Source organism: Hirundo rustica, chromosome 1 (assembly GCF_015227805.2).
Source record: "Hirundo rustica isolate bHirRus1 chromosome 1, bHirRus1.pri.v3, whole genome shotgun sequence".
Classification (NCBI taxonomy): domain Eukaryota; kingdom Metazoa; phylum Chordata; class Aves; order Passeriformes; family Hirundinidae; genus Hirundo; species Hirundo rustica.
The window spans coordinates 145,502,089-145,525,126 of record NC_053450.1 but is presented as its reverse complement, the minus strand read 5'-3'; the positions used below and the strand labels follow the sequence as shown (position 1 = coordinate 145,525,126).

The following is a 23,038-nucleotide window of genomic DNA, read 5'->3' as shown; positions in this document are numbered from 1 at the left end:
CCCCAGGAAACTCCTAAAACAGAGCATCCAGGTATAAAAGAAATGGAGTGAAGTGCTATACCCACACACACCAATTTATAATTCACACTAACCAGAGCAAAAAGATGGAAAGTAAAACAGAGGGGATAAACAATACTATTAAATAGAGAATAATAATTGTTTCTACTGTTGTACATTCCTAGATATTCTATTAGGCAATGTCTCAATCTGGTTTTAAGCACAGTTCATCTGTAACGTGTAATAAAATATAGTAAGTTGCATAAACTGTTTGTTGAGTCCATATCCTTCACGAGTGGGGATGTGACAGATAAATTCAGTTCCTTACGCTGTCTAATACTCAATTTAAATTTAAGACTATAATGAATTTCTTTGCTTATTCATGTTCATAGGTATCCCTGTGTATGGATGTATGTATAAACATAAGTGTCTAGTTACATACTTCAAAGCAGCTCCTGCTATAAACAAGATATGTGCTGGAGAGTAGTTTAAAGCAAGTGTCTTTGGTCTAACTCTCTGCAAAGACTTTCTCACAATCTATTAAACAGCTCAAACCTGCAAAATAGTGGAGCCCACAATCATTCTCATTAAAAATAGTAATTTAATAGCCTAATAATAATTTTCTTGGCTAGTTTCCTGAATAGTCTGCTTGTTAAGCAACACCTCCTTATGAGATACCACAAAAAATAAAAAATGGTCACTAAATAAAATAGCATAATAGTAAAATCCAACAGGTTTTCTACAGGGCATGCCTTAAATTACAGGAATTTTTTGGCCAGCATAATTTTATAGGAATATATTTTTATGAAGGTACACTGTGATTACAAAGAAAGGAAAAACAAAATCATACGAACACAAGTCTGTAATTAGTTTACTAAACAACTACATTATTTGAAAAGTGGTTCCAAATGGCACATTTGGAAGAATAAAAAAATGAACACTTCAAGTGCACATTCTTATTGATATTGTTCAGTTAAGCACTTTCTAGAATGCCATCCACCTCCAGCTGTGCATTCTGCAAATAGCTGTCAAGCTACCAAGTTATCGTTGAGCAAGTTTTCATGTTTGTTTTTTTAAGACATTCAACTTCCACCTTGTTTTGGAAAAACAAAGCAAAAAAGGATGCATCAGAAAAGTCTTATTGGAAGACCCTAAATTTTGTCTGCTCTTAAAAGCAAAATTAAACCAAGTACTTTCCCTCCACTGCATAGATTAATGGCTTACTCTTTTCTCTTGGTGAAGTACAGGTCGCTAAAGCTAGGCTAAGTTTGCAATTCCATAGAAAAGTAGTTTTGCTAGAACAAATCAGCATAAAGAAATCTGCAGAGCACAACTTGATTACAGGGAAATTTAAAGGGAACTGAGCATGTAAGCGCTCCTTTCTGAGGGTTTTAAAATGTATTCTGTAATGCCAAGTAAAAGGCGGCCTTTCGCACCGGGGGTTAATAACCTGATAAAAACCCAGAGTAACAAGTAGAGGTTGCACACCTACTCGAAGTCCTGATATATCTGCATGTTTCTTGTTTCCACTTGTGTGCAGATCACTATTTGTTACTATGACTTTGAATATAGAGAGTTAACAGATGAAAGTAAAAATATTGACAATCAAGTGACACAGCCTTGCATTTAGTATTTGGCCCGTTTCCACCAGTTACTATACAAAAGCTGCCTTGACACCTTTCTAAAAAGTTATCAAATACCGCACTTACTGACTTCAACATAATCAATAATTAAGAGACACTTAGCTAATGGCATCTATAAATTAGGTTTTCTAGAATCTGAAAGAGAAACAGTGTATCCAGAGCATCAGCTTGAGTGCTAGCTGACTAAAACTTGTGTGAGTACCACATAAAGACCATAATTACATGTTAGGTTATATTTACTGCTTGGATAAACACTCGGACTTCCCATCTCTGCAGCTGAATGCCTTGCAGCTGGGCACCTCTGGCACTGCTCCTCGTATCAGTTTATTTTACTTTAAAGTGCTCACAGCCAGTTAACTTCGTCTTTTTCAGGCAAAACATCAAAAATCAGGCGGCAGTGTGTCATCCCCTCGACAGAAGAAAGCAAGACAGCCTTGCGAAGAGCTGTTATCTAGGGCATATTCCCTCTTCGCAATGCCATCCTGTAGCTTCACTTTTCCTGCTTGCGGCAATTAGCGCCTTCCTAAGCAGGGCTCGCTCACGGACGGGGAGCAGCACCAGAACAGAAAAACTTGGTGGACCTCGTCTAGAGAAGGAGAGAAGCGGTAGTTTGGAGGGCGCGACAGCCCCGGGGGCTCCGCGCCGCGTTCCGCCCGGGCAGCGGCACCTCCTGCCCGCGGGCACCGGGCCGGGGAGGGCAGCGCGCCCGGCCGGGGCAGGCCGGAGCCCCGGGACGGCCCCGCTGCACCGCGCTGCCCCGGACGGAGCCTGCCGAGCCGCACCCCCGTGGGTTCACCCTCGGCCCGGCACAACGCAGGGAGGGCAGCGAGCCGTGCCCGTCCCCGGGGACAGCGGCGGCCGCTCCCGTCCCCGGCTGGCCCCGGGCGAGGCGCCGCCCGGCCCGGCCCGGCCCGGCCGTCGGGGCAGCGCAGGGCTGGTGCCGGCGAGCGCCGGGCGCTGACAATAGAGCGGCGAGCAGCCGATCCGATGCCGTGCAGGTGGCAGGCGGACAAAGTGGGAAAAGAAAACAAGAAGAAAATTGCATCTCTCTTACCTTTCCTCTTTGATCTCCTCCTCCTCCTTCTCTTGGACTTGCATCTCAGCTGCCCGCTCGGCCCTCCCGACGCCCTGCCGCTGCCCAGGACGGATGTCATGCCGGGTACCTCAGCGCCGCGCCAACGTGTTCTCCTCCCGCGGACTTTCTCCTCGCTCTGGAGGCGGCTTTTATAGGGCGGTGGGTCGGGCCGGCGGGGTGTGCCGGGGCTGTGCCGGGGCTGTGCCCGGGCTCCGCTCGGCGCTGCCGGCGCTCAAGGGCCGCGCCTCCGCCCCGACGTGCCGGGCCCGGCCGGGGCGATGCCCGGAGGCGCCGCCGCGGCTCTGTCGGCCCCGCGCCCACTTTTTGCACCTCTGCGAGTTGCTGGGCACCGGCCGCTTTGAAGCCGATGGTGCGGGGGTGGGGGGGGGGGGGGAGCGAGGGGGGCGGATTTGCTGCTGCAAAGTCTCCCGCAGCCCAATCGCTCCCGCCGCCCGGCGCTGACATCAGCTCCGCCAGCCCTCGCCCCCAAACTCCGCTCCCGCGGGGCTGCCGGCTGTGCCCGGCTCCCGGGAGAAAGCGAGGGAGAACGGCCCCGTAGGGAATGAAAACATCCTGCCGCCTTGTCTTGGAGAAGCCGGAGGGGCAGCTCGCAGGAAGGGAGGCTGCAGGAGCGAGGATTTCAAGCCTTTTCTTTTTTTCTTCTTTTATTTTTTTTTTCCTTGTCTGCTTTAGACCATGTGGACGCTGAACACTTCTCTTCCACATACAGAGAAATGCCTCTGCTGTCCTCCCCAGCCACGCAGTTATCAACTAGTTCACTAATTGCGATGCTTATTATTCCCAGTGAAAGAATATGAGTTGCTGTTGAAGGATCCCTGTGTCAACAAACCTTATGCAAGAGGATAAGTGTAGCGGTTCCCCTTGAATCTCCAGTTATTTTTAAGGTACGTGCTCTGTTACATTCACGATCAAGGGCAAAAGCTCTGTGAAAAGAGCGTGTTGTCGCTCAGACTCACACATTAACACTCTGCAGTGCTTCATTTAGGGAGCTGTGCAATTAAAGTGTCGGGAGCAGAGGGGCTTTTACAGAGAGGAAAGATTACAACAGCAATCCTCTGAAAAGCTTGACTACAAAGCACTACATGTTCGTTACAAAAAGCCAGGGTACCCAGCAGATAAGATACGCTTTAAGTTCCGAGAGACCTACTGCTTCTATGCTCTATTGTCCTTATGTATAATCTCATTTAAAAACACATATCTGGAAACATAGGTGGTGACTGGAAAATGGAAAAATATCAAGAAAAATTATGTTAAATAACGAATGTCATCATTAGTGCCTACTGCATTTGCAGTTGGCTGAAGGAGCACAGCAAACCCTTGTTTATCAGAACTCCTTTAAATCTAAAACTTCCCCTTGTTGGAATGTAGGTTACCTGGCTCCTGCTGCTAACCACTTCCACTGCAACCCTCCCAGCTATTAGAAACCCTCTGTGTTTGGCTGGTATGTAGGCCTCTGTAATTTCTGGATGAGGCAGAGCTATGCGTTACAGATTTTCAAATTAAATAAACAAAACCACTTCCATAAAAGTCTCTAAAGGTGCTCATTAAACCAGGATATGGATAACTCAGGTGTGCCAAGATGATGTCACCTCCTGAACCCTCTGTGCTCCACAAAGCAGGCCGCATATGGTAAGAAGGTCCTATGTACCCTCCCTTTCAGCTCTGTGGCACACTACAAAGCTCAGGGGGAAACTGCCCTCCCATCTTGACAGCTGAAGTCAGGGAGCCTGAGAATCCAGACCTGCATTGCTTTAAAGTCAGATATAGTTCAGGAAGCTGTGCATGAAAGTAGGTTCTTACTTGCCTAATTTTTGCAGGTTACTGGCAGAGTTTTTTTACAGTATACACATTACCCAAACTGGTACATAGCTTAAGTAAACATCTCTTTAAAGTGCTTCTGTCTATTTCAGGGATAAAAACTTGGCTGCAGGAAAACAGAGAGGCAACCAGTATTTTTTTATTTTCAGCTTCAGTCTTTAACCTTTCACCTCTTTTCCTTCTGATTTCTGTTGTTCTGACCACAGCTGACTCTCATCTATTAATGTGGCAAGAACTTGTAGTTGTATGTGAAGTGGTAACTGCTGCCACAAAACACAACTTCGTGAACAACTGTACATCAAAGTTCTGTCCAATGTGGAATTTAAGTCACTTAGTTTAGAAGCCAGATTTAGAAAAGTGTCTTCTGTATTTCAGTACCAAACTGTGTTCTTTCCATTATGGATCTAAAAGAGAAGACAGATCCAATTAAAAGGAAAATGAGCATCCTGGGACATTAATTCATTTTTAGGAGTGGCTTCAAGCTCAGCTCATTAAATTTTCTGAAGGCTTTATTTCTGATAATATTTTGTTAACATACTCTCAAAATGGCTGGAATCTAACATGTTAAGAAGACAGACTGGCATTGCCAGTCCCTAGAGAAATCATGCTACCAAGCCAACCTGAAAAGCCACCAATTCTTAGAAGCTATTATTCAGTGCTAACAGATTCATGAGCTGCTTTTTATTTCAAGGTACAATTCTAAGAAAGTATCAGCAAGGCAACATTAGCAATGACGGATCTATACTGGTGATATAGCTCCCTCCTAGGCTGGTTTCAGGACTGGAGAAGGCATGAAGACAGCTGAAGCCATGCTGGTGAAAAGTTTCCCCCTGGCCTCAAGAAGGTGTGAAAGGCAGACTTTTTTTATACTATCTACAAGGTCAGTAAAATTCCATTACTGTGCTGTTCTTATTCCTCTTGTTCCCTGCAATGGAAGGAGTTGGCTCCTCCACCCAGTGAAGTGCCCTGTTTCAACCAGCCTTTTTTAACTTGAATGCAGGATTACTAGTCCCACTCAACTGGGTACATCCCTCTGCTCAGAAAAACATGTACATGTTTTCAAGTGCTTTGATAAAGTGACATATGCTCAAACTAGGAAATGCAAAAGCAGTACCCACGAGATTGGAAAAAGCTAAATTATAAAATAACACCATCTCTCTCAGTTATGTGCTTATGTCTACCATTAGCCAATGCACTTGACGGTTTTATCATCCCACAGAAGTTATGGCTGTTCCTCAGTGCCCTGGTAATGATTGTTTGTGGTGTTCTGTGCTCCTTGTTGTTGAGTAAAACATCTTAAGATTTTTTATCTCCATTGGCCAACAACCTGTGGAGGTTATGATTATTACCTTCAAACTAAAGTAATTCAGACTGTTTAGCTTCATTTATTAGCTTCAAAAGGAAGTAATTCAGACTGTTTTAAAGGCATTACTTCACACACCTTGACTTACAGCCTGCAAAGAAATGCACATCATACCAATGCACAGTCACCTATTCAGGCCTAGGTGAGTCAGCCAGGTGGGAGAGTCGAAGGTGTAAGTCCTGATGTGAATGCCTCTTCCCTGTGCTGTCTGGGAGCTGTGACTCCTCTCGTGAACCCGTTGCAGCTACTGATCCCAGCCAGTACATCAAAAACACCTGTCCTGTTCTTGTGAGATAGACAGGGCTCTCTCAGTGCTTGAGGTACCCAAGCAAGAAGTCCAAGCTTTACAGGATTTGTGACAATTCACTTCACTCAGGTACTCTCAAAAGAGGAGAGCTGAAGGTCAGTCCAAATAGTTTATTAACTGGAAGACTGATGGTGACTATGAGAGTATGACGGGGAAAGAGTGTGTGAAACTGGATGCCAGGTTGCACACCTTAATTATGCATTACCATTTAAATTTCCGTGCCTAAGCAATATAGTGTAGAGTTAGTAATCAACAGAAAAGGAAAAAAATTAAAATGGATGAAGGGAAAAATCAGTCCACTCTTATTTTAGCTAAGGACTTCAGATGATCAACTTTGAGAAAGTTACACAAATCTGAATACTAGGTCCATGTGTATTATGGGTGGCCAGTACTTTTTTCTGTACAAATATATTTAGATGAAGTAGAATAGATATGAGATCAACCTTTTTCATTATCCCTCTGATTTTCAAAACTTAGAGTAACTTGATTTCCAATAATACAAAAGTTGTAGATGAAACAATTTAAATGCTCTATTGAACATACGGAAATGCAAATATGTAAAATGGTGTTGAGCATCCAAGGTCTCTCGGGCAATGCCCCGTGCAAGTGTTGCAGCATTTGCAGGGGGTGCTCCTCTCAGAGCAAAAGGGTTCTGCTGAACAGCACAGCAAGTGGGAGAGGTAAGCTCCAGACTCTGCACTTCCCAGAATATGCTTAAACCCTTGAAGAAGAGGTCATCTGGCTGCCTTATTCCACAGTTTGCAGCTGCACTGTCCCTTTCTTAAGGAGCTATGGATACTGCAAGCAGCAGGCCGAGGTAGATATTTTTGCAATTTACTGCTTGGGAGCAGACATCCCCTTAGGCTCCTGAGAAGGGACAGGGATGCAGTAGCCATCCTCTATTTTTCCTCCCATCCTCTCCATCCCTTTTTTGTTGGATTTTGCTTCCCCTGCCTATGTAGGTAGAGGAAAAAAAAAAAAAAAAAAAGCTCTTAGAATTTGGAAGATAAAAGATGCTCAAGGGCGTTAAAGCAGGACATAAATGCAATCGTGTGGCTGTGCAGGTGAGACTCCAGAGCCTTCTGCTGCAAAATGCCTGCACTAATCCACTCTTGCCCTACTTACAAGGAGCTGTCAGTGTGGTTATTTGCAGCAAAAAACCACTTTAGCTTTGGGGCCAAACATCACAGGGTGGTGATGAAGCAATGAGGGTAGGGATCCATATTCAGTGTATCAAGTTTGTCAGAAAAATACCTCACTGCAGACAGGTCCTCCTGTCTGCTTTGCATATCCTTGCACATGAAATGTCCCAGGCTGGGTAACACTGTGGTATTGCATAGCTGGAGGTTAAGGCAATGCTAAAAGGATTTGCACCCTCCCTAAACTGCAGCAGAACTGAAGGGCTCTGGGATTCTGTGTTCTCTCCTGTGGGAAAGCCACAGCAGCCAAGATTCATCTCCCACAGGAGAGGCTTCCATTATCCCCCTCATTTCTCTAAGACTCCGTATCTAGTCTGATGGGGGTTTAGTGCAACATGCCCAGCAGTAGGTGATGTCCAACTCCCTGATGAGCATGAGGTAAACATTTCAAAGCTGCTTAGACAATAGTCTCTTTCATGGGGAAAATACCTAGATGCCAAAGGCTGCAAATCATTGTAATTAGTAAGCCTGTATATGCCACACAAGCCAGCAGCAGTCACTGGAGATAAAAAAAAAAACTTTCTGAAGGATATTTGTGTGGGCATACTGGAATGTAATTCAGCAGCTTTGACTCTTGAGGTGAGTAGAGGTACAGCTCATGACCAGAAACAGTTTTGATTTTAAGAGTGTTTCCTGTGTTTGTAATAAACTGAACCAAAATGTGGAATGAAAATTTCCCAAAAGCAGAGATGTCTGAAACCTCATTCTGTCCTCAGATGTTTCAATCTGAGCCCAGACTGGTCATAGACAATTTGTTCATACCAGATTAACTTGTTCACAGACCTTCTGTACAGGTTTCTTTCTGTGCCCAGTATCCCAATCCACTTTCTTCAACCGCTTGGAAATGCATCAAGTTGTAACAGGTTATTATTATTTTTTTATTACCAGTAATTTATTATTATTATTATTACTATTATTCTTATTATTTTGATTATTATTATTATAATTCTGATTACTGTTATTCTTTTTAAATAGTAATTCTCTGATATTGAAATGCTGAAAACACATTTTTGTCTTCCACATCCTTTGAATAAAACCTTTAAAACAAGGAGTCTGCTGGGGGAACGTCCCCCGTTCTGCAGTGTGCCTGTGCAGAACACCCTGGGACAGAGGAGAGGGGCACCTCATCAGTGCTTGGTGGGGCAGGGGTGCAGTGTCACTGATGGGTCCCCAGCCCACCCAATGCCTTGGCTGCAAGGAATTCCCAAGAGGTTTAACTACAGCATAACCCTCCTCATGCAGTTGCCTCAGGCTGGGAAATTGGGCACCTGAGAAGAGAATTGCCCAAAACAGTTCATTTCTCTGTGCTGACAGCTTTTTCATCAGTAAAATGCAGATGCAAATACTTATGTCAGGGGATTAAGGAAAGCTGAAATGACCATGGGCTGCTTGCACACAATATACTTTTCACCCTAATCTTTTCCGTTTGGAAAACTTCCAAAAATTAAATGATGAATAAATTCTCCACATAGCAGCCATGTGGATTACAAAGACTTGCAGAATTTTTGATGAAGGGCTACCGTCTTCTAAAATGAATGCAAGCCTGTGTCATGAGAAACCTTAACCAACTTCTCTGGGACTCTAAAAATGTTTTATAGAGTAATCTTGCGGTAGCTGCCTTGTAGAGAATTAAGGCAGTACTGAAAAATGCTACAACATAGCTATTGCTATTATTTCAGTAATGTAATGTGCTACAGTTTAAAGAAGTTATTATGAAAGTATAATTTGACTAAAGTTTACATTTGTAGGCTGACATATGTTTAGTTTTACAGCCTTTTCCTGGAGACCTACAGCAGCAGTCACTGACCTTGTTAGGGACAGTGGCTGAGAATAAGGTGCAATAATAGCCAGTAAAGGAAAAGTGTATTGAATTGCATTAACCTCTGGCTAACAGGTTAATCCCCTACCAGATTCAAGTTTCTGTGATATCCAATCACTTTACAAAAGGAGTTTCACTGCAATTTTCTGTCAACTTATTTTTAAACATACTTTTCAAAAGGCATTCAGATTTATGTGATATATAATCACTGCAAAGCTGAACACAACAGTTCAGAATGTAAATGCAGAAAAGTGTATGGAAATACAAGAAGCCTGCTGTAGAGGCATATATTTGCCAACAGCTGGCCAGCAGTAGCAACAGTCAGCTACAAATTTCTGAGATTTTTAAGGCCCTACAGCCCCTACTGATCATTCTATGACAGACATCAGAGTAAGGTCACTGAGAAAATAAAGAAAATATTTTTTTTGGAAAGAACTAACTTTTAACTCTATAGTGAAGATCATGAAAATTATTTTTTATCCTTGTATATCCCTCTCATAAACCAGCTGTTACAATGGTTTTCCTGGGGAAGGTTGTTTACTATGTGCAGTATGGCCATTCAGGAGTCATAGAGGATACATACTGAAGGTAGAGAAAAGCAAATAACACAGAGGCTGCCTCATATTTTTAAAAATCATTTTTGCATTTTATTTCCTGTATGATAGCTAATTGATGTAGAGTGGTTTAAATCCAGCTCTAAGTTCTGACTCCTGTTTCTCCTGATGGTTGCACTCAACATCTGCCTGGTCCTTTTTCATTTAGAACCATCTGTAGGACAGTTCTAAATTATAATCTGTAATTGGTAAATGCAGATGGGCATCCCTTGGTGACTGCTCTTGTAGACTATTCTACTCTACCAGACTATCCTCATGGAATAAGTATAGGGTCTGGATACTGCTGGTCTGATGTCAGGTCTTAACTCACACTGAAGGGTCTGACCTTAGGTAAGTTACCTCAGTGCTTTTGTTGGTCAGCATGACAGTGAGCTGTATTGCTCCTTGGACATTCTGTGTCATTGGTTGTCTGTAAAATATGGAGGTAGATACTGTCTTTGTCTTGTGTCTGTCTCCTACAAAAATGTACCCCCCAACTTTTGCTTGGGATGTCTTGATGATCTTATAGCATGGATAAGGAAATGTGGAGCTATGATTGCTGTCACAGATCTAAATAAATACCCACCAGCATCACTGAAAAAACAATAGCAGTTACTGAATTAAAAAATAAACTCCTTCCATTATCATGAGAGAAAGGTAAAATGCAATGCCGTCAATACTATTACAGGTTTATCCTCTACCTCCCACATCAATTTCCCCTTAATTTTATTTCTCCTACACTACAACTGATTTTCCTTCATTGTCCTCAGATAGGCATCAGGAAAGTAGTGGTGCTGAAGCCTCTATCTGCAGAAAAGAGAGATGACTGGAAGTGCTTGCATGTAGGTCTTCTAAAACAACTGAGTTCCTGGAGTGGAATGATGGCCACAGCTCAGGAAGACTTGAGCAGCAGCAAAGACAGATGACACATCCAAAACATGCATCAGGAGAAGCAGGGGTATCAAGAAACACAGAGAGAACAGTAATTAATCTGTGTGTCTCCCTTACTCCAGAAGTCCCAAAGAACCACCTGATATCTCTGGATGATACAAAAGTTTCAGTCCAAGCATAACTTACAGATGCAAGTCACAGACATTATTTTAAGACCTTGGGTAAACCTGTTAAAGTCCAATGTGTCCATCTTCAGTGGTGAATCCTGAACCCTTCCTTTAGAAAAGAAATAGATAAAGCCATTCTACTTAATAACAATTTCCTCCAGAGTGACTTGGTGGCTCGGCACTTACCATTTTAATTAGTAGTAGCTATGGAGCCCTTCCGATTTGTCTCTGCCCCCTGTCCAAATCCTTCTTCCCTTAGTTTTGCTCACTGAATCTACATTCAGGCATTAATTTCTGTGTGTCATACCAGTAAAGATCAGTTTTACAGGATGACAGTGACAGGCAACCACTGAAACCTTAAAAGACAAGTGCTGCATCAAATAAAACCTTAGCCGAACTGAAAAAAGTTATTTTAAAATAATGAATTTCTTTTTACTGCTGGACAGTTTTGGAATAAAATATGCAGATGTGAATGCTGCCAAGCTTAGTGGTAGGGAAAGATTCAGTGGGAATACAGTTTAAAATATGTCTTTTAACCGTAAGACTGGAGACCTAACCCTGGATTTTTCCCACTTAGTCTTTACATTTGACTCAGGTGAAGACCTAAGTGAAGAGTCTTGTCACCCAGCACTCCTTGGCACACAACTGGAGATAGACAGGCCTTCATATGGTAGCATCAGCTTTATTTTGGAAACAGATTTCTTATTAAAACACAAACAAATTGGATAGCTTCACCGAGTGAAGCTATGACAACATGGGATTTTTCAGTGTTTCTCTGAATCCTAAATATAGTCAAAATTGAGAAAAGTAGACCTTCTCTTAAAAATTGGTAAAATTTTACAGCTGTGACTTTTTTCTCCCTAGATATTTTTAGTGGGACAAAAGAAAATAAGGTTGAAATGACACCAGTATAAAGTACAAAGTATTCTCCTGAATCCTGGGGTTTAAAATATACATTTCCATTTATAGAATCAGTTTAATAAACATCCTTTTCAAATGCTCAATTCCCATTACATCTTTATCAAAGGGGAAACAGTTAAAGAAAATTATACATCAGTGCTTGACTGTTTCTTTTCTATTTTTTTTCCAGAAAGAAGTATTAGTATCATATGTAAGATGCCTTATTTGGAATCTGAAAATTTATTTTATGTTTTTCTGTTGACAACCAGAAGCATTGGATAGGAAAAAAATAGCAGAACAAAGAGCTCCCTAGAGATATTTCACGTTTGCTGACTTACTACATCATCACATATGACACTGAATTATTACTTCAGCAGATACTGAAATAGCACAAGAAAGCTTTCTTACTCTTTTATCTTCACCATTGTTCTTGGATTTAAACAAGTCACATAAAAAGTTCTGGGAAAAAACCTAAAAATATTGAAAAATCATAATTCAGAGTGGTGTTTGTTATACAGGATGCCTTCTTAGTAATACTGAGGTAGAAGGCTGGGAGTGTAGTTTCCTTGAGCTCAGAGGACAATTTGGATAGAAAACGTGGCTGTTTTAGCAGGATTCTTCCTTTTTACTCTCTTCATCTGTGGAAGTGACTCTGTCTATGCAGAAAGATTGAAATGGTGCTCTGATTTGTATCAGACTGAACTCTGCTGTTTTCAGAGAAGCCCATACAAACTACAGCACATTTTCCAATCATGTCACAAGTTAGCTATTTTTGGATTCCTTTTAAAAATACAAATATTTTTATATCAAAATTCAGGCCACCAAGTACAACGTTGTCTGTGTGGGGGTCTCAAAACAGAGGTGAGCAGCTTGCCCTGCCTCCACCACCTGCACTTTGTGGTCCCAGTGACACACGGATGATCTCTCCTCACCAACCCCTGCCTGCGTGGGCTTGTTTGAGTCCTGTGGCCTTGACCTCAGCTGTAAATTTTTAAAGTGACACTGTGTTCTTTATTGCAGGAATCGTGAAAGGTAAATGTCTGGGTGTATTATGATTCTTGTGACCTTCCAGCTGGGAATAGAAGTACTGTACTTCACCAAAAAATCCAACCATAACAACAACTCCAGACTGTGTAGGAAGCTGTAGTTTAGTATCATCTATCTTGATGCAATAATAATAAAATTATAATGCTTTGCATTACCACAGATACGGAAAATTTCTGAACTGAGTTGTTATGTATTAATATTGAAACTTTGAAATCATTACCACCAAGCTGAGGCATGACTGCCTTTATTCAGAACTAATTCTCAAAAACAGCTGTGATAATTCTTGTTGTTTAGGAAGGGATACTTGATTCTTCTCACCCAGAAAACAAAGACAAAATTCTAATTTACAAATATTTTAGTGGGATTAGATTGCTTTCCTGCAAGCTGTGACTTTCATTTGCACTGGTGTAGTTTCTTTAAAATGCTGTGTGTGACAGCAAAAGAAAAGAAGACAAAATGAAGCAAATGGATCAGTACTTTAAAATTGTCATAAACTGAAAGGAAGGGATAGAGAATGATCAGAAATATATATGCTACAATTTAAAATGAGAATAATTAGGATAGATTTATTTTAAATTCATGGTACAATTTACTGTGCTCATCTCAGACACTTCCTTCCCTTTCTTTTCTTCCCATACCCATTGAAAGATTTAAACACCTTACTTGTAAGTAATAAGCATTGATTCAGCATCCCTCATGAAATGATGCATGATTTTACTCCATCACAGATAATTTCAGAAACATTTTGCTGCCTGCTTTTATGTGCACTCTACTTGTGGAGAGGGTTTGAAAAGGTTTGCGTCTTTGCCTGCTCTGCAATAATGTGAGGATTTTGTTATCCCGCTGAGCTACCACCATTCAGATAGTTTGGATTCCTTCCTTCTGCAGCCAAAATCTCACAAAACCTCTCCCTGAAACACAAAGGTGCAGAAGAGAAAGGGCAAATGATTCACCAAACCTATCAAGAGGCTATTTATATTCCTGCTGGAACACAGCAATTAGTGCTTTTCTTAGCCCCATCTGATCACCTTGTTTTCTTCTGCTTGTACAACCACTTAAACAGTTTTTAGACAGAGATCTTCAGCTGCTTCTGATATCAGATCCAGTCCTGCCTCCAGCCAAAGACATCAGACCTGTCCTACTGACTTAAACAAATGGGATTAAGTAATGTATCTCATTAGACCCAGCAAAATACTGACATCTCAGTCCGGTTCACACACCTGCTGACAAGGTCAGAGCACAGCATCCCAATTTCAGGACAAGTTCACAGGCCCCAGCTGCGGGACCTTCTCTTCCTTGCGTGTGCCAGCTGTGACTGCTGACATACCAGCCTGCATTTGCAGGAGACACCCTCAGACTCACAGACATACTCGCACCCTCTCATTCATTATGACAGGGAAATAGAAAACGTAGTGCAGTACAGACAATACGGTATGCATCTATACAATTTCCCTTTTTTATTTCCTGTATCTCAGTCTTTCTTCAAGCCTCGGTGCTAAAACACCCTCCCAATAATTGTGGAAATTAATGCCAGACGGTTGGCAGATGGATTTGGGTGTCCAGGTCCTTGTGGCTGTCCGTGAGGCAGTTCCAGTGACTTGAACCCAAGCATTGTGCTTGCTGCAGAGCCAGGACAGTCTCTCCGATGCTCGTGCATGGGGGTGTCGAGATCCTTGCCTGGGATGCCAGCTGCTGGGGCCAGCTGCCCAGAGCCCTCAGCGAGACCCTGCTGGCTGCTGCCCCCCTCGAAAGGGACATCCTTCCCTGGCAGAGTCCTGGCAGCGTCCCTGGCACGGGTACCAGTCCCTCTAAGAAGCATCAATGCCTGCAAGGGGCATCGGTGCCGACCGGGAGCATCGCTGCCAGCGGGAATGTCAGTCACGGCAAGAGGTGCCAGCCCTCAGCAGGGGATGAGCCCTGACGGGAGCAGCGGTGCAGGAAGGGACACCCATCCACCCTGCGAGTGCTCTCAGCCCCTGTGTGAGGTACCGCTCCCCGCATGAGCTCTCGGTCCCTGGCAGGGGTGTCGGTCCCCGGGGTGTCGCTCCCAGCCGCGGTATCGGTCTGCCTGAGGACGCCGGCGAGTGATCCATGCAAATTGCAGCCCGAGTGCAATCAATAGATGTGACAAGCAGCCGGCGCCGGCGACCGGGGACATAATGAAGGTGTGAGCGTGTAACCGGCGAACAGATAACAACGCTATAGGAAATTATAGGGCAGCGCCGTATTGAATAAGTGCAGTGCAAAATGAGCTGCGGCTCGCAGGTCATGCTTCCCCGCTGCTGGAGTGGCTCCTGCTCTTGTCCTTTGTAATTGTAAGTGGCAGCGGTGGCGGCTGAATGCGAGGAGGGCACGTATCCAGCCCTCATTTGTTCTGCATTACAATGCAGCCCTCGCCGCCGGCAGCCGATCCGGAGTGTCAGTGCCCACCTCCCAAGTGGACCAAGAAAACAGTGAAAACTCAATTTACTTGAGAATTAGGAAGGCTGTCGTTAAAACAAGGCTGTCCTTGAAACTATGCGGAACAGCGGAGAGTGTCCTGTAAGAAACAGGGTGAAACTTCTCTGTTCTCTTTTAAAAACCCCATGTTTTCGCCTCAAAGAAACACAGAAGCAAAAAGACTTTTCTTTCAGGAATCAAAAATTTGTATACAGAAAGTATGAAATCCTCTAATTTTCTTGTTTTTATGTTCAAAAAAATACTTATACGATTTTTTTTTTTTTAACTTGGAAGAAAGCTTTTGACCGCATAGAGTCTTAACACAGACTATTCTCCAGATGCTACGATTACTTTTACCTGCTTATTAATATTCAAGGGGAGAAGAATGTCTAAAAAGTGTTCATTGATTTTTAATTTCATTTCCAAGTCCAATATGAAGTCCTTCTCTGCATTTTGTTCTGACATTTGGATCAAACTCAGCAGCTGTTTTCTGAAACCTCAGGTCTTCGAGACTCTTGGTTCAGAATCCCATTTAAAGGTTTACAGATTAAGTTTAACATTTGAACCTAATCAAAGACAAGGAGGTAACTCAAAGTACTCTGCACAGTTCACTGCTATTTCACCATCACTGATCGATACTTTCATCTATTTATGAACACTCCATACATCCCTTCCCCCCTCTTCATAATGCCATGCAATTTTATTTACGTTTTTCTTCACCTTAGCCCTGAAATGTCCATTTTTATGGTTCAAGTAAAAGCTATACTAAACACAACACCTGCTCAATGTATTTACTAAAGCACTGCAAATGTAGATCAGTATTTATCCTGTAACCTTGTTTTTAATCACTCAGTATGGCTGCTTGCTTTCATTGTTATATAAAATCAGTTTGGTTCTTGCAAATGAACCTACATACAAATTAAAATAATTCAAGGCAAAAAAATTCAAGCTCTTGATTCCCACCTCAACCCCTCCTCACACTGGTAGAGTGAACAAACCCTGTCTTTTTTTCTTCTGGTTTATTTAGACCAGACAGCTTCCAGGTGAATCAGAGTGGGTGTATTTACCAAACCCCGTGGAGTCCACAGTCGGGTTTGCATCTTCAAATAGTGAGCAAAATGCCACAAAACTCTCAGTTTTGACAGGTGACCACACTTCCTGACACAGGGAGGTGCTGCAGGAGTTAAGCCTTGATAGTGGATTTGGTGTCTGTGGAATACCCTGCTTTTATTTTTCCATTGTTTGCCTTGGTTATGTATGTGAAATCTTTGAGGACACAAATGGATTGCCCATCTTCTGCAGAGGCAGCACTGAGAAAGACCACACAGCAGCCTACGATGCCTCACCCTTGGGTGGGAAGGAGACATTTTGGGAGCTCAGACTGGCATCACTCTTCCCACAAAGAGGCACGTGGGACGTGACCTCCACTGGGAACAAAATCAAGAGCCTGCCGTAGCTAATCCTGGGCTTTATTATCTCTCCTGCACATCGCTGTGCTTCCACCTAGCTCTGGACTGCTGCTGCTCTGCAGAAGTGTGTAAAGAGAGATGCTATCATCTGCTATCTGCCCAAGCCAGAAACAGGCAATACCAGAAAAGCCTGTCTTGTCCAATTTCCAGTTCAGCTTTGCAGACTCAAGAAGTGCAGATAGTTTGGACATACTTTAGATAAGGACTTGAATATCTGGGGTTTTCCTGAGCATTGAATGCCATGCTTCATACAGTTTACTAAATTGTGTCACTAAATTTTTACCTTTCCTGGTAATAGACTTTTTTTTTCCTTCTGCATCTCTTCTCCCTACCTCCCAGCAATAGTACTGGTAAATGGACAAATATATATATACAACCATGAGTGTACACACTCTAGTAATATTAGTAATAAAATGTGCATAATTTGCTCAATGCACTTGTGTTCTTGAGAAATAAATGCGTGAAGCCAAGAGCAAGCTGCTTGCCCCATGCCTGCAGTGAGAGTTCACTTTTGAATGTATGATGAAAAAACAGACCCTGCCTTCCTGCCTTTGTAGAAAAATCCCATGTACCTGTGTAGTACAAATGCACTCAGATGCAAAGATGAAAGTGGGTATTTTGCTTCTTTCACACACAGCCACAAAGGGAGCCCTGCACCTTTGCAGAGCTGTAATTGCCAGGAGCCTCTTTTTGAGGCAGGATAGATAGCTGGTTTGGCATTGGACTAATGTTTTGGAAATGTGGGAAGGAGAAAAAAAAGGACTGATTACAGATTGCTTTGCTTCATAAACCTCTCTTCCACACTATCTGAAAATAAATGTTTGTGCTCATTGTTACATCTTTCCACACAACATATATAACCAACAGTCGAGAGGTAGGCGCTTCCCCCCCCCCCCCCCCCCCTCCAGGGACATTCAGCAGATTTTCAGCTAGTTTTCCCCTTACTTGCCTTTCTCAGTGCTTTCTCCCTTACTTACCAATCCTGGCTCCCTCTAATGTGCTTCTGTTAAAAGATACCTTGCTTCTCCTTTTTTTTTTTTTTTTTTTTTTTTTTTTTAATCAAGTGAAATTGAATTGCTTAAGGATAAGTCTGTTTGCACCCTAACTCACTTGTGAAAAATGTGCTGGTGACTGTTCCTCTTTGAGTCAGGAATCTCTGAAACACAAATTCTTTCCTTAGGACAGGGAGGCCAGTCTTCTGCTGCTTTTCTATCCCATGCACAATAGGTCAACATTTAATTTCTGGGCAACATAATTACTATTCAAAATTGTTAACATGTTTCACAATAATTTTTAAAATTCACATCCAGGGACCATCTGACCAAGACTAGGAATGGACAACTTCATAATTAAAGTCTTTTAACTGTCCCATCTTTAAAGACAGCACACTGAAGGCATGGGAGGTTTGTTGCAAGGTAGAGTAAGGTGAGCTCAGCTTTGGGCAAGGGGGGAAATGAAGGACACAGACATCTGAACTCCGGCAAGTATTTTTCAGTAAGAATTGCAAGGACCTTTTGTCTTCATCACATGTTGCAGTTAGATGATTATCTCCTTTGTTATCCTGCTGTAGAACCACTTCTGTATCAGCAGACACAGCTTCAGTCACTGCTGGGTTTACAGAAAACAAAGATGAAGGAAGCAGGCACAAGAACAGGGATCAGAGTGGGGATGAGGACAGACAGGGGCAGGCATGGGGTGAGATGGGAGAAGCAAACATATCTGAAGTGATGCCTAAACCCTGCCACTCAGGCTCAGCACAGTTAGTACTTGACTCCACTAGTATGTGCAATGTCACCAGGATGGCAGCATAGTTTCTGTGTGAAAAAGCATGAAACAAATGCTTCTCAAAAGACAAAAGTTCTCCAAGTGGTTGTTTTCCACCTTGTTTCCCTTGTTCTCACATTTGCTGCCCTGAAGGAGTGCATGCCTTCCCTGTGTAACAGTGAACTCTTGGGACCAGCAGGGTCCCAGCACACACAAAATTCTCAAATGCACTACAGGAAAACCTTGCAAAGGCTGGGATTTCTGTAATTCAAGCCCACTCTGGTTTTATATTTTTCATGGAGATCACAGCAGATGCTGAAGCTCAGTGTCAAATTATGGTTTTGTGAAATAGCTGTTTTCTAACAGACGTCTTCTCGATCAAAAAATGGTGCTTTTTGCCCCAATCTTTATGAACCTCAGCTGACAGCATATTCAAAACAGTATATTCAGCATCAAGCAACAGATGTGGGAAGAAAAGATTTGTGTGGCTTGTGTTTTGTATTGGTAAAGACTAGGGCATACATTTATAGTAATCACAAGGAGAATTTTTTTGTTGCTGTTTATTTCAACATTAGACAGTTTTATGTGCACAGTCTAGAAAGATACCAAAAGGAATAATGTTATTAAATTGAATGATGAGAAATATTTCCTTTCTTTTCATATGCCAGTTCTTCTTTCTGATCTCAAAGTCTGATTTCCCCCTCAGATATGGAGTACGGCCGCCTGCCATAAATGTCTCTTTCTCTTAAGCTTTTTCAATCTAAATGTTCAGAGATGACAGACAAAAGACTCAGGCTCTAGGACGGAAGCAAAATTTTAACTAACAACTGCTTACAACGTGAGGAGCTTAGACATTGTAGCTGCTGACCTTGCCACCAGCTTCTCCATGGTGCCAAAGAGGAACATCTACCACACATTATATTTCCATGTCAGATTATATCCTTCCTTTGTACAAATCACATGCTGACACAAAATGTCTGTGAGTCAGTCTTTTCCTTCATGTATTACTCATGTAAGATCTGCAACAAAATCCTCTATTTTCTGCACACAGCAAATCCTTCTTAGATTCATCACACTGCAAATTGGAAGGAAGAATTATGGCATTTCTCTTTAGAAGAATAAAAACTTTTGACATTTAAATAGTATATTTACCAAAGCACTTTGAGCTATACTGTCATCTACTTTCTGTCTATTAAAAAACATGTTGCAGTGTAAAAACTGTTTTTATCTCTGTCTCCACAAAAGCATGGCAAAAATTGATTCTATTTAATGTTTTATCAACTGAACTAGAGAAGAGATATTACCTCTTTGAGCATCAGCCAAAGGTCTTGTAGCTAATGCTGACCTCTGTCAAATCTAGCACATTGTATAGGAAGGATTGACAATTATTGTTCTATTGTATTTTGCAAGACACCAAGGGTCAGAGCAATGGAATTGTTACGTTGCAGCAGAACAATAATTCAAAGCTTGTTTGCCTGTGCTGGGGAAAGCTACTAAGGTCAAAAATCGTTGTGCTAGTGTAAAGACAAAATGTTAAGAAATTTGTAAATAGGTTTGCGATTTTTCCAATTATTTTATCTGTTTGCAGGGATTTCCTTTGTGGTTGACAGGTATTCCAAATCAACCTACTGTCCTCCTATGACAGCATGATTATTCTTTTTAGAAAATGATAAATCAGCCTTTTAATCACAAAGATTAAAATTGCATTGAAGCTTAATCTAGCCTGCTGGAAAGGAGAGCTGAACATCGAGATAGAAAGGGAAATACTTTGGAGCATGTATACAGCAGTGAGATAATATTTAAAAATTCATAAAAGGCACTGTGAGTTAACTTGCTGAAGTTTTGAGGGTATGTAAAATAAAAAGTATTCCAAGGTATCTGTCTGTGAAAGCCTTGATTGCATCTCCCTGTGGTGCATGGCATTTTTTTACACTGCTAATTTCTATTGACAGCATTCTGCTTAGTTGAAAGAGCATCAGCTTATATTTTTGGCATTGAAAATACTGAGTCTGATGTCTTCTTATCTTTTATGAATGCATCTATGGTTCACTGCAAATAGACTATAAAAAGAAAAGTATAACTGAGTGCCTCTATATAATCAACAGAAATGACAAACCCATTCCCACTGATGTTGAAGCCAATAAGGGTTTAATGCAAAAAACTTTAATACGAACAAGATTAGGTGTAATACTGAATGTAGTTACAGTTCATATATATGAATGAACATATATTCATAATACAGGGGAAAAATATGACGAATATCAATGAGCTTGTCTAGGTCATCTGTTTTGCCTGCTGTAAGATCATTTTCTGGGGTTGTGTTTGCAGCATTTTGGCTCAGTCAGCAACATCACTCTGCTGCAAAACTGGCAAATACTACATTGAACTGTCTAAACAGGAGTACCATCTACTGGGCTCAGAAAGCACTCCTTCTGACCTGCCCAGCACTGCTAAGTCCTCAGGTAGTGTGTGTGATTCTGTGCACTGCACATTTGGAAAATTGTGGACCAAGGGCAAAAAAAGTTGTCTAATTGAAGAGAAAGATGTAGGGAATGCCTGAAAAAATGGATTTTTTTTATGAGGGGACACATGCAATGGAGCTATTGGCTAGAATGGTAATGGCCTCAACAACTTCTACCAGTTTGTAAATTCAAGTACTATTCAGGATAAGAATAGACATCAGTGAGTGCATTAAGGAATATCACGAATTTGGCTAAATTTCAGAAATTTAGCCAGAGCATTTCATTGTTGTTTTCATACTGTGGACATTTATTCATCTGTAATGAACAGAACTCAGCAGGCAAATTGAGTCAGGGTCTAGTTCTGTTGCCACAGAATCCACTACAAATCATGACCCATTTTTGCTAGGCACTGCCATTACCTTCTGAAAAAGAGCACCTAGTATGAATGGACTAATCCCTACACTAATGAATGAAATTACACAGATGTCTGGGCTGGCTGAGAGGAACAAATCAGCAGTGGATATTTTCTTTCTTTGTAAAACAGGTGCTGTGGCAGGCAGTGCCCTGCAACTACTCCAAGGAAGGGAAGAATCCGCTGTATGAGAAAGGGGCCAGCAGTGTTCAGTAACAGACCATGTGAATTAAAATAAAATTTGATTTTAAGGTTTGAAAAAGAGGAGGAGTTAATGTAGATTTATAAAAGGGGGAAAAAAAATCTAACCTGAATGCCAACCTTAGAACAGGATGACTTTTCATGAAATTCCAAGACCTCCAATCCGGACTTGGTGTACCTCTCATTATTTGATCACTCTTCTTGTACAAACAGTAATGTTGCAAAGAGATGACAAAAGTTACAGTTCAGTATAAAAGCATTGTTTTTTTCCAGCAGATGACAGTATGGAAGGAAGTCAGGGCACAAGCTGAGCATGAGATTATGCCTCATTCTGATTTCCTCTGGACTGCATAAGTTAAAGTCAAATATTCCCTGGACCATGTATTGCTTATGTGTAGGAGTCATTCCATCTGCTGAGAGTGGATTTCAGTCTTCAAAGCAGCCACTGAAAGGCATTTGTAGCTACACTTCTCCTGCCCAAGGAATAGGTGTGAAAACACTTTAATAAAATTATTTTCCATTAAAATAAATCACAAAAATATATGTACAATACAAAAACATTGTGGCAAAACTGTTCAAGAAGAGAAAAATCTTTATCAAAGCTTAATTTGTCTTCTAAAGTAAACAAACAAATAAGCCAAAGTTGAGGAGGATTTGGGTAAGCCATCACTGTGCATGTCTTGCAGATGGTCTCTTTCTGTGTAAATGATGGCAATCATAGTTTGTAAAAGATACATTGCTTTGGTCAGTTTTTAAAATAATCTCCTTTTATGTCAAGGAAAGTATTTCCTCTAAGCTTCCTGTAATTGTCACTGAAGAAAAAAGTTCCAGTGAGATGACTAAGGAAGAAACTTGAACTAACAGAAATAGTTGGTGTGATGAGAGCAATGCAATTGTGGCTGTGACAGAAGCCAAACTCCAAAGTCACTTGTGAGCCTTGGATGGGATTCACTCAACACCAAATCTGGCCCTGTTGCAATGGTTGTTGCAATGTCCCAGAGTGGTTTTGCAGTATGGACAAACTCCTGCTTGCCACAAGGCTCAGAGCGTCAGGCAGAAGAGCAGAAACACCAGCCTTGACCCAGAATCCACTGAAATCTCCTTCAAATCCTTGATTCTAAAGGCTCAGTTTGGATTTCATTCTAGTATGCACTTGGAGAAGACAAGGCTGAAAGGATGGTCAGTGTCCAGAGCTGATGGGAGCTGTCACCCTGTCTAGTGATGACCTAAATGGGACTATCTCAAGTTACTACTTAAAATCCTCAAGATCATTGAGTTTTTCATTGACGTGACATAAAATTAGGTAAATTAAAGCCTAGAAGCCTGAGAAAAGCTCAATTACTGCTTTTAGCTTTCATCAAAACAATTGATGAAAAACCAGTACCTGTAACTCTGGGTTTCCCCTGAATTAATTTACTGGGGGCATCACTGATAGTATGAAGAAAGTGTTA

At 41.8% G+C, this 23,038-nt stretch overlaps 1 protein-coding gene across 1 annotated transcript in view; it reads right to left on the bottom strand.

Annotated features, from left to right (window-relative positions):
- The window catches only part of ADARB2 (adenosine deaminase RNA specific B2 (inactive)), a 303,231-nt gene extending 300,314 nt beyond the window's left edge, over nucleotides 1-2,917 (bottom strand). Inside the window, exon 1 of the mRNA XM_040080687.2 lies at nucleotides 2,695-2,917. Within this exon, the coding sequence (XP_039936621.1) occupies nucleotides 2,695-2,794 (100 nt within the window). The 5' untranslated portion in view covers nucleotides 2,795-2,917. The remainder of the gene's footprint in view (nucleotides 1-2,694) is intronic.
- Nucleotides 2,918-23,038: the final 20,121 nt, after the last annotated feature.